Consider the following 12,400-nt stretch of genomic DNA (forward strand, 5'->3'; position numbering starts at 1 on the left):
ACTCAATCCACACAAAACTTTATGCCTTTGAAATGTTATGACTAAATGCACATGATGTTATGCACACATTTTCAAATGCATGGATGTCATGCCAGATCAGAAGCAATTACCTTAGTAGTCAGAAGCAGCACGTGTGTGTGTGTGTGTGTGTGTGTGTGTGTGTGTGTGTGTGAGAGAGAGAGAGAGAGAGAGAGAGAGAGAGAGAGTTTTATCCATTTATTTCTTTAGTACATGGGATGATATACATTAAGCAGAAACAGTTAGAACGTAAAGAAATGTTGAAAGGAAAGAACAGCAGCGTTGTAGTTGAACGTTTACGGAACCCTTGTGGTAGCTATCTACTCCAACTGGAATATTTTCTAAGAGCTAATTTATCAGGGAATCTCATTACAAACAAAACACTTTGTAAACCATCTACTTGAAAGGACTGTCCAACAGCGGCCCATGTAAAGTACTGTCCGACAGTGACCCATCAGCTCTTTGAAGGAGTTCCTGCTAACCTTGCTAGCAAAAACTGAAGGTTGTTTTCTGAATGTGAAAGTTGTTCACATTCAGAAAACAAACTTTCACCCATATGAAACTAGCCAAGTCCTGAAATCAAATTAATGGTGACCACCTGAAAAAACAATTCAGCAAAGGCTAGAAGTCAGAATATAGGCACTCTAAACAATTAAAATTATAAAGCCTTAGATCATTTTCGTGTTTGTTTGTTGTTGTTGCAATTACCTTCGTAGTCAGAACAGTAAATATTTTGTTAACTGCCGTCCACGGTGAATGGGTGCCGCCAGTTAACAAAGCTTCTAAAAGAAGAAGAGTTGGTTTTTATATGCCAATTTTCTCTACTTTTTTAAAGGAGAATCAAACCAGCTTACAATTGCCTTCCCTTCCTCTCCCCACAACAGACCCTTTGTGAGATAGGTGAGGCTGAGAGAGAACTGTGACTAGCCCAAGGTCACCCAGTTGGCTTCATGTGTAGGAGTGGGGAAACCAACCCGGTTCACCAGATGAAGGTCCACAGTTCATGTGGAGGAGTGGGGAATGAACCCCAGTTCTCCAGATTAGAGTCCACCACTCTTAACCACTACATCTCGCTGGTTCTTTTACCGAGAAGTGAGGGGGTAGCACCACAAGGCTGCATGGGACCTAAAGCCTACCCCATCACCACCTGCTCAGTGCTTCTGCCCTCTCACCCTACAAATGATTGGGACACTGAGCCTGACCGATTTGAATAGGCCAAAAGTCAAGCAGCAGGTGCCATGCAAGTAACTTGGCTTGGCCAAGAGACCTCCCTTAGCCCACGAAGTAGTTTGTGGTTGGGGAGCAGGTTTCTGGAGAAACAAAACCCCAGACACTCAGCCCACTTTTCCCAGTGGCCACAATGGCCAATCCGTCCCTGGGTCCCAAGCATGCCAGTTGGCTAAATTTTCTAGTTAATTGTGTGCTGCTTAATGAAGCTTTTGCTTCATTAAATGGTATTAGTTAATCAAGCCATTGAATGGTATTGGTTAACCAAGCCTTGAGAATAAGCAATTCATGCATGATCCATGTGCTATCCAGTCAAAGAAATAAGTTTTTTAAAAAAAGAAAAATGAAGGCACTGACTGCTTTGTAGCCAAACAGCAATTCCTGAAAAGTATTACTACTAGTAAGCATGCAGGGTTTGCTAATCTTTGCTCCATTCTGATGTCTAGCCACACAGCAGCTTGAACATGAGTATGAAATATTGGGGGGATGACTGTGCAAACATTCTGTATTAGATTCAGTCTTAAAAGGGAGGGATTGTTTTGCATTTTCTCACACATCTTTCCTAGCTTTGTGCTGAAATGAAACTGATTCAGACTTGAAAGACAGAATTGTGCCTTGACATGTGTACTAAATTCAGCTCCAATGCCTCAATGTTCAACAGTGCATTACAAATTTACGAATGGAATACAACACGGCCAGTGCTAAGGTCTCACTTCAATTGGGCAATCACAGGCACGGTGTTATGTATTCTACAAGAGAGCATAAAACAAGCCAAAGATACACTCCAACAGACACTGCTGCTGGGCAGCCTGTAACATGGTTAAGGCCTTAGATGGAACTCTCCTTTCAAATTAAAGGTAGACTGTATAAATCTTTTACACCAAAGCATAGATCAACCACCTCTAAAATGTTATGAGACACAAGCGGTTTCCTGGTAGAGAGATGAATCAGCTTTAGTTTAAAGGAAGGCTGAGGACAACATCTTTAGCCCTCAAAGCACTCAGAAAGTTAATCCAAATGTTGTGGAGAAAAAGGATTCTCTCAGTATTAATAGAAAGGAATTTATGGCATTCCAATATGCATTCGAGAAGTTTGTGGATAGAAAGCAGGGCCTAACAGCCTCCTCACTATCAGCAGGAAAAATATCCTACATGTGAAAAATTGAGTGCTAATAAGCTTTACTACAGTAAACTTTATTAAAATGATTCCACAGGAGACTGACAAATGGGACAGAAACTTTGCTGAAATTTTGCTATCACTTTATTGCAAAATGGATGCTGTTTTAGCTTCAATTTTCTGCTAGTGATGTTCATTAGAACCAAATACTTTGGTTCATCAGTTATACTCAGGAAGCTAAATTAAGCGATAATTTCCCCCTTCTGCTAGCTGTCTATATGCAAGGAGTTTTTCCCAAGGGTAGGTGGAATAAACTCGGCAGCCTCCCCTAACCCCCAACCCTACCCAGATTCAAGTGATATATGGTCTCAGCTAGTACAGTACTGTGTGGTACACTGACATGGTTATCAAAATTATTAGAGAAGAAGAGTTGGGTTTTTATATGCCGACTTTCTCTACCACTTAAGGGAGAATCAAATTGGCTTACAATCACCTTCCTTTCCCCTCCCCACAACAGACACCCTGGGAGGTAGGTGAGGCGGAGAGAGCTGTGACTAGCCCAAGGTCACCCAGCTGGCTTCATGTGGAGGAGTGGGGAATCAAACCCAGTTCTCCAGATCAGCGTCCACTGCTCCAAACCACCGCTCTTAACCACTACACCACGCTGGTTAGGGTACTTCCATGATTAGTATACACATAGTCCAATTTACTCCAAATACAACAGCAGTTTGAAGACTAGACATTTTTTACCCTCCTTGCATCTCCATACCTTAGGTGTGATTCATAGCTGCAACCCCACCAACACAGCCTGCCACGGTACAAGCAGGATGATGCTGCAGCCTCAAAGGGTAAGGGGCATTTTCAGTAGCAGCCAAGAATGTATTTTTTGCTTACAAGTTGTGTTGAACATACACAAGCACATCCCACTGTTGCTGGAACTGGTTAAAAAGTGTATGTTACCATATCAAATACTTTTCTGAGCTGATTTTTGCCTGAAGGTTGGCCTGGGAATTTCCAATCTGACTCTTTTGCAAGATTTCCAGTACAGAGAATCTACGGTGGGAAATGGTGTTTGCCCCCCCCCCCCCCAACATTCTTGCTCCCAGCTGGCATTTCAAGCCTTGTGGTTTTGAATGACTAAGGGGGGAAAAACTAGATTGTGCAAGTTTATGAACTTTAAAAAGTACTTCAGTATAGGTTTGGCTTTCGTTTTAGTCTCTATACTCCATTCTGCCCATTCTTTCCAAGACACAGATTTCTCCTCATTGTGGGACGCCCAGCCGCAAAAAGGGAAATGGAAGAGAAGGGGAAGATAAAACCAAAAGGTTCCAACAACTGGAAACTAAGAGCAGTGGTGATTATAACAGTCAGATTTTGAAAGCGGCACTGTACACAGATGTAGCTGATGAAAAATGGCAAGGCTTGATCCACAGAATTGTCCAAAGATGTTCAGATGAATGGACAGATACATCAAAATTAAGAACCATGGATTAACCACAATTGCCTTGATAACACAACCTGCATGAACAACAGCAGACGGCCATTATGTATTTACTACAACTGTTTTCTAAATTATTGGAGCTGGCAGCTGTCAAGGATATGTGGCCTGAATCCAATTACTTTTTTCTCTTGCCCCTACCAATTTTATCATGGTATGAATTAATCTCTTATGAATTAATCTCCACAAGTTTACCTTCTCCTGAAAAATATGCCATACCCTCTAAAACAGACAACTGTAAGGAGCTGTGCTGGTATACAGACAAATCCTAGAAACAGTAGTATAATACCTAAGAAAAAGGTATCATGCTATTGTTGTCTATCCACTTTATAGATTAATTTTGATTTTTTTTTAAAAAAAAAAAAACATCTGAAGTTTCAGATCTTGGTCTACATAGGCATCAACCTAATTAAGTAGTAGCTACTATAGGCCTGTAAAGTTAAAGTTAAAGCTTTTTGATCTGCAAAGTTAAATGCAGATGTCCAACCTCAAATGATAGCCTACCTAGTTTCATTGCATCTCTCCTTTTTGGGAGGAAAGGGCTGCTTACTTCTGATTACAAACATAAGAGCTAAGCATCCGCCATGCCACAATACAAAGTTTACAAGCCATATTTGGCTTGTTGATACATAGTAGCACCATAAGAATGGTGAAAGCAAGGAAGAAATTCTTCCAGAGAACAGTTTCCATTTCATCATCCTTCCAATTTCTTTGCTAGATTTATTTAATGTACTAACTTCAATTAACTAACTTCCTTCCTACAACCTGCCCAAGGAAGGTAGTTCTAAAAAACTCAATTAAAAAAAAAAGGGAGGATTTGCAAACCAAAGCAGAACAAAGACAAGCATCTACTTATTGCCTGGAAATAAGTAAACAAAATTTAATTTCAATTTCCAATTTATAATAAGCCTGAAGATTTTATTGTGCTATATAGCCTCGATTTATTTAATATATGTGCTTTTAATAAAAGATGAAAGCAGTATGTGTCAAAAGGCTTATTAAATTCCTTCTACCCACCTTATATAATTTCCCATTCTTGCTCTGAATGAGAAGGACTTTCCTTCACGTACAGCACTTCTCAACCAGAAACAAATTATTTGCAGCCTACATACAAGGATAATTCCACCCACCACAGAATGACAGAATTAAAGTAGTTGGAAGGAGTTTAAAGTCCAAACCCCTAAACAGAGTCTGGATACACAACAGAATCTATAACTTTATTTGACAGTATGCTTCACTAGCCTATTGTTCAAGTGGATAATATTTTTTTTAAAATTCATAAACCTCAACTATATTTTCTATCAACTTACGATACAAAATCAGGGAGGAAAACCACACATATAATGAAGATCAAAATGTTGAATGGCTTGAGACAGTTAAAATGTAGCACCACAAAGGGAAAATATCACAAGTGGAAAATATCACACAGATGACATCAAATGGTCCCCATGATTTTACATTGTGTCCGAAACCAAGTTGTGTTTGTTCTTCATTATTGGAAAAAAGAACAAATATGGCCACAAGTGTCTTTTTAATTTTGCACAAGAGAACTGTCCTCAAGGATACTTTGGTATTACAGGAAATCACAATTTGCTTATGAGACAGTAATCTGATGCTGTTGTAAAACAATCAAACAAATTGCATTTTGGACTACATTATCAAAATAATGATATGCAAGACTTCTGCTCTATTTTGCCTAAATGTGGGGATGGATCCTATCAGTTTTTCTGTTGGTGTATGTGGGAGGAGGGGTCCCTTCTGACACCCCAAAATGCATATATCAGGAATTATGGGACTTACAACAAAAAAAACCATGGCTGCATGAGAGGAGAGGGATTGGTTGAGACTGAGCAAGAAAGATGGTAGGATTCAAGCCATGGTATCTAATTTATGTCAAATCTAAAATGGTTGGACCACACTGAGCAAAGGAAAAGAAACTGTACATGTGTAACCAATGCAACTGCACTCCTCCACAAACAGATTATGTGTGTGTGTATAGTATAGTATACTATAAGACTACTATTTCTGGAGTCAATTAGGGCAAGAACAAGAAAAGTCCACATAGGACTCGTAGAAGGGGCCTATAGGACTACCTACAACTAGCATGGTTAGTTCCTTGTTTGTAATGCTGGTCAATGACCGCAATAAAGACGATGGTTAGTTCCTTGCAATGAGAAAAGCAGGAGAAAGGTTCCTACAGAAAATACCGCGCCTAACCAAGTCAACAGGAATCTTCTATCAGTGTGTGTCTTTACATTGCAACTATACATCTTTATCCAAGGTCTCAGGATATGCTGCGTTGACATTAAGAATGGTTTTGAAATCAAACATAGGAAAAGAAGTCATGGAATTCTCTTTTCATGGAAAGTAAAGACTAAAGTATAAGTAAAGACTAAATAAGTGAGTTACGTCTCAGGAAGTCCCAATTTCAATGGAAGTTATAGCAGCTCTTTGAAACCTGCCTTTCCCCAGCACTGCGGAGAATTACTTCTCTAGAGACTGTCTGGTATTGTAAGAATTTTTTTATTCCAGAAGACCTTTTGTAGTTAAATCTGTCCCCAGTGTGTCTAACTTTTTAATGGCTAGCCACTTTAACTGTTTTTATGGATCGTAGCAATGCAAGCTGCCTTGAATATTTGTTTTTAAATAGAAAGGCAGGATATAAATATTAAAATAAATAAATAAATAGGAAAACTTGTTTCCCCCTAATTACCACACCCCTCCTTCCTGCTCCCTATATCATTGCTTTATGTTGGCTTTTACAATTATTTATGTTGGCTTTTCAGATTATAAGTTTTTGGAAACTGGGATTCTCCTTTAAAGCACCACACACGCTGAACATACTAAATAATTTTCAAATCATAATTAACATAATTTTCTCCTACTTACAAAAAAAAAAAAAACAGCTTCAAGAAGTAGTAAAACCCATCACATTCATTCTTGATTTCCTGGGAATAATTTTCTGTATTGCATTGATATCCTTGTTTTCGTTCATCATGGAATTCAAGGTGCAACACACAGGATTCTCCCAGGAGATCTCCCATCTCAGACAATGACCAGACCAACCTGGCCTGAAGAGGGGGTTGGAAGCCACCTAAAGGTGGTTCTGCCCCCAGAATGCCCGGGTACCCCCCTGGGATGCCGGTGAACCTGGGACGCTGGTGGTGTGCCGGCAGGAGGCTGCACCGGTGTCCCAGGGCCGCGCTGCCATGGCAGCTCAAGGAGGCCTGCATGAGTGGCCCAACGCCGGCGCCTGTGCCACTCTGGGCAGCACATGCGGCCTGGGTGGCAGCGCATGTGGCCCGGATGCTGGCGTAGGCCCTTGCCAGCCTCCTAAAGACTTTCAGCCTCCCAGCTCAGGAAGGAGCTGTAGGTTTCCTGAGAAACCTTGGTTCTATGCAATGAGGCTTAGCACCTCTCAGGAAAGGTTCTGAGGATTGAACTTAGGTTTATAACAATTATTTCATAAACTAAATACATGTAAACATATATGACTATTGATGTTTAGATTTCCACTTGTCCACACTGTATGGCATCAGGCTGCCAACTTTAAAGTTTCTGTGAACCTGAAAACCGTTTTACAACAACACTGCTCGGGTATCATTCTGATTATTAATGCCAATTAGCTTTTTAAACCCCTTATTTCAGGGGTCCCCAACCTTTTTGACCCAGCAGGACTTTTGGAATTCTGACACAGGGTGGTGGGCAGAACCTCAAAATGACTGCCATGGGAAGAACAGCCAACCATAGAATGGCAGGAAGTGAGGTCATGCATAACTCTAGTAGCAAATCTTCAAAAATTCAGGCAAAAGCTCTGTTTAACAGGATGCCCTTTAAAATGAGCAAATTGTTTAAAAACATTTTCTTGTGTGTACACAGCTTACCTTCAGTCATGCAGTGAAGATCCTTGTGTTGTGGTGACAGCTGCTGCCAAAACAACCTTTTAAAAACTCTGTATAGCTAATCAGATCTCCAACACCTAATCAGAAGCCCTGCTGGGCAAAAGCCCCACCTGGGCCCGCCCAGTTTCTACAAATACTTGCCGGGCACCAGGAAAGGAGTGGGTGGGTATCATGGCGCTGTGTTGGGGACCCCTGCTCTAACTATTCTTCAAGCAGCATATACATATTTATGGACAGCTTGGGCAGCTGGATGTTACTCCCTCGCCTATGTATTTGTGGAGCTGCTCCAGAGGACCTAATTCATTACACCTTATTCTGTCCTCTTTATACAGAGCCCAGATCTAAATTTCTCGGAGCATTTCAAAAGGGCCTAAATCTTCTTCCAGATCCAGAGAAGCTGCTCTTTCTCCTATCAGACGCCAATCCTGATGTTTCCTACAAAGTGTCACTCTTTGCTTTAGCAGCCAAGAAAATCCGAGTGAAAGCTGTTTTTAATCAGGGAATTTAACATATTTAATTACTAGCTTCTTGGGGGTCAGACTGTTAAGTTATTTCAGTGTTATTTTAATGTTATTTTAATGTCTTGTATGATAAATTGTGATGGCCTTCGGCCCCAAACAATAAACTTTATTATCACATATTTATTATAGTGTTTATATGCTGGGTTTTCCTCCATTCTCAGAGGCTTATGGCAGCTTACAAAGCACCAAAATAGGCACAATGCAGAAACAACTGAACACCAAACCAAACAATTCAAGAATGCCAGCTCCCCCTCCCCCCCATCAGATGCAAAGTTCAACACTTTTCAAAGCCCCTCAATCAGTACTGCTTTGCAGTGCCTCCAGGCATATTTGTGACATTTCTGTTTTCTGTAAAGGTTTATATTTTAATTTCACCTTGCAGAACAGTTCTTTCGCCCAGTACCCTGACAGTACATTAACTATCATAGTCATTGTCCTCACATCTGATTCTTGCATCTAACGAAATGAGGGCCGTAGAAGATTAAGCAGCAATGAATGTGCTAATCTAATGTGCCATAGGACTTCACTGGTTTTGCTGTAAAGAAACTAAAATGGCTCTTCTTCTGGAATTTGCCTTCTCCCCAAGACATTAAAAAGAGTGGATCTTTTCTTTAACCTAGACTCCTCAGGGATATTAATATTCAAAGCAAGCTGAACATACACACACACAAAAAAACACATTTTGGATTATGATTAGTTAGGCCGTTTGGACCATGGCTAACTGCAGCCCGATTCTGGGGAACAATTGCCTAAAGAGGCTTGGAATTTAACGAATGTAGCATTTTAATCATTTAATGATGTTACGAATATGAGGTTTAGAAAAAATGGCACAGGAAGGAAGAAACCCACTTTCACCTAAATTGTCCCATTTGATTATTCCTGTACTGCATAATTCATTATGGAATGAGCCTTGGTTACTCACTCACCGTGAAGGCTTCTTCAGCTCTGGAGTATGGAGGTCATTTTTTCCCCTTTGCTGTCAAGTCACCGCTGCCTTATGGTGAACCCTAGGGTTTTCAAGGCAAGGGACGTTCGGAGGTGGTTTGCCATTGCCTGCCTCCATGTCACAACTCTGGTATTCCTTGGAGGTCTCCCTTCCAAATACTAGCCAGGGTCAGGGCTGAGAGTGTGTGACTGTCCCAAGGTCACCCAGCAAGCTTCCATGGTGCAAGTGGGGATTTGAACCTGGGTTTCTCAGGTCCTAGTCTGATGATACCTTAACCACTATACCATGCTGGCTCTCGAAACCACTGTCATACATTTACTAAAATCATACATGCTAAAGACAAATAATGCTCACTGCAAATTAATTCCATATACAAACTTACTTCAATACTGAAGTAACCTCTGTCAACATAGTCGCCTAGAAAAAGGTACCGTGTGTTGGCAGGAGAACCTCCCACTTCAAAGAGCTTCATCAAATCAAAGAATTGTCCATGAATGTCCCCACAAACTGAAAGAGAGAATGGGTGAAAGAAGCCATTTGTTACATCCATTATACAAACAGCTATACTTATTACGTAGTTGCCTACTAATATTTACATTTACCTTTGGACTCCATAATATAGTTTCTTATACAAAGAACAGCCTTCTAATAAGGTAGGGCCAATGAGCCATCTAACCCAGAAGTGTCTCACTAGTGACAGCTTCCCAAGATCTCATGGTAAGGCCTTAAACCTTGGAGTGTTTAATCAGTTTTGCCACTAGTTGGGATGATCAACTTATGTATTAGATCACTGATGTACAGTTAGGCTGGAGACAAACAGAAGCTTTTGAGACAACAGCCATTGTTCCCCTTTGCGTGCATGTTTATTTTCCTATCCCACAAAGATTTCAGGTCAAACAGATTTTCTAAGTTTTGTTCTGCTTCTAAAACTTTCCAAACCTGCTCAAGTAGAGATGATAGGACAAAAGTGTGTACATTATGCCAACAATGTCTCCATTATACCAATTACATTAGAAATGATTATCTGGCAGCCTCAGGCAATTTCACTGAAACAGCCACAAGCCATTTTATGCTCAACAATAAAGCTGCCGGGAGGAAAGAGTTGGGAGGAAACTGATCAGAGGAATATGGTGGCGTATTCACATCTGTAATTTTGCAATGATTTGTCACTGCAAAGTCTTCAGTTTGGTGTTGAATCTAGAAAGATATTGGTGAAGGTTCCTGATTCTGAATCTCTCAGGGGAAAATGGTGTTAATTAGTGAGGGGGCATTATTTAGAAGAATGACTTTGATCCTGCCTAACAGGGATAGTACAGAGATGGTACAGAGATGGCACAGAGGCTACCAACCGCCTTTACTTGCTGAAATAGCAATAACAAAAGAACACCATATTTTTAAATGGAGAGGCAACTGGTAAACTAAACAAATGTAGATGAAATTCAGGCAAAATAGGCCAGGAACCTACAGGAGAAGTAGAATGAAATGTAAATTCAATGGACAGATTTACTTCGTTGCGCCGGCCGTTGCCAAATAGATGTGCAATGTTGAAACCATAGAAAACAGCAAAATTACAAATATACCTAATATTTAACAGAGAGAGAAAGCCCTGTAAACCGCTGCACCCTGACCCTATCTTACCTTGTCTATTCTACTTTTTGCCATCTGAGAGGCTGAAAGCAGAAAGTACTACTTTGCCATAAACTAAGTATCTTATTTGAACAGAAACTGCATACAGTCTCAATAGATGCATATTTAAAGAGCTAAACTGTGTAAGATTGAAAACACTTAATTCTTCAACAGTGTATCATATATGTCAGAACATTCTAAATGTGGATAAAATTAGTCACATTTAAACAGTAGATGCTTAGTAAATGAGTCACATTTGAACAGTAAATCCTTAGAAAATTGTGTGTACATATAATGAACAGTTATTATCAAAAGCTGTAGATTGTCCTACATAAAAATAATATACATTTTTGAGAGAGCAAAACTTTGTCTTAAATAAACATTTCACAAATCCAAAAAAGAAAATAAAAGTGTTTCATGCAAGGGTTTTCTTTTTTGGGGCAGGGGGAAGTCCTTGGGATAGGGTTGCCAACCTCCAGGTAATAGCTGGACATCTCCTGCTATTACAACTGATCTCCAGCCGATGGAGATCACTTCACCTGGAGAAAATGGCCGCTTTGGCAATTTGACTCTATGACATTGAAGCCCCTCCCCAAACCCTGCCCTCCTCAGGCTCCGCTCCCAAAATCTCCCACTGAAGCGAAGAGGGACCTGGCAACCCTACCTTGGGAACACACACATACAGTTTCTTATGGAAGGGGCTTCACATCTTTGTGCACAAACTTGAAATTACACTTATATAGCCTCCAAAGACCATGTGTTTAAACTTCCTACATCTAATCATACATTTGCACATATTATAACAAAGGTATTTGTTTACTTTATATATAGCCTGCCTTTCTCACTGAGACTAAAAGAGGACTACACAATAAAAACTATGCAATCACACTGCGTTAGACATCCAAAAAACAATGCCACAGGACTGGTATTAGAAAATTAGAAAGCAACACAAACAACGAACTGTCTAAGACATGATAATGCAGAAACTGAATTACAAAAGCAGAATTAATCCAGGAAATATAAGTGCAAATACACCTCAAATATATGGGCACAGCCTACTGTCAGATAGGCTCTCCGCCGGCCCTGGATAGAAATAAGATGGTTTCCCCCACGGACAAAATGGGGTCCTTTTGAACTCCGTCCCTCCCCGTTTGCACCTGGTGTCCTGCCCAAGATCTGCAGCTCAATGGAGACCCACCCCGGTAATGGCTGATCTGATACCGGGTCCCGCAAAACAATACTGGGAGCCCGGGAAGATCAGCCACTTAACGCATGCATTTTACTCTGAATACTTTTGCTCAAGTCTTTACCGGTAGTTTGCTTCGGTATTGTGTCTTTGTTTCCAATAATCCAATCAACCCCATTGTACCCACCCTATATATGTTTCAATATTTCCCATACCTGTATGCTAGCCTTAAGTCTTTTGACCTGCTGAAATCGCTGTTCTTCTGAAATAAACTTTTACTCGCTGTATCGTCTGGAGGAAAGTTATTGCCTGGAACGCATCGACTTGCTGAGGCCTGACACCTACTTAGCTGCATAAGTA

General features: G+C 40.5%; 1 protein-coding gene across 4 annotated transcripts in view; it reads right to left on the reverse strand.

Moving 5' to 3' along the window:
- The window catches only part of PPP3CA (protein phosphatase 3 catalytic subunit alpha), a 269,945-nt gene that overhangs the window by 81,094 nt on the left and 176,451 nt on the right, over window positions 1-12,400 (reverse strand). For all 4 annotated transcript variants that reach the window (XM_056855980.1, XM_056855978.1, XM_056855979.1 and 1 more), the window contains exon 3: window positions 9,611-9,735. In XM_056855980.1, the coding sequence (XP_056711958.1) occupies window positions 9,611-9,735 (125 nt within the window). The remainder of the gene's footprint in view (window positions 1-9,610; window positions 9,736-12,400) is intronic.

The sequence above is a fragment of the Euleptes europaea genome, chromosome 9 (genome assembly GCF_029931775.1).
Source record: "Euleptes europaea isolate rEulEur1 chromosome 9, rEulEur1.hap1, whole genome shotgun sequence".
In the NCBI taxonomy this organism is placed as follows: Eukaryota; Metazoa; Chordata; class Lepidosauria; order Squamata; family Sphaerodactylidae; genus Euleptes; species Euleptes europaea.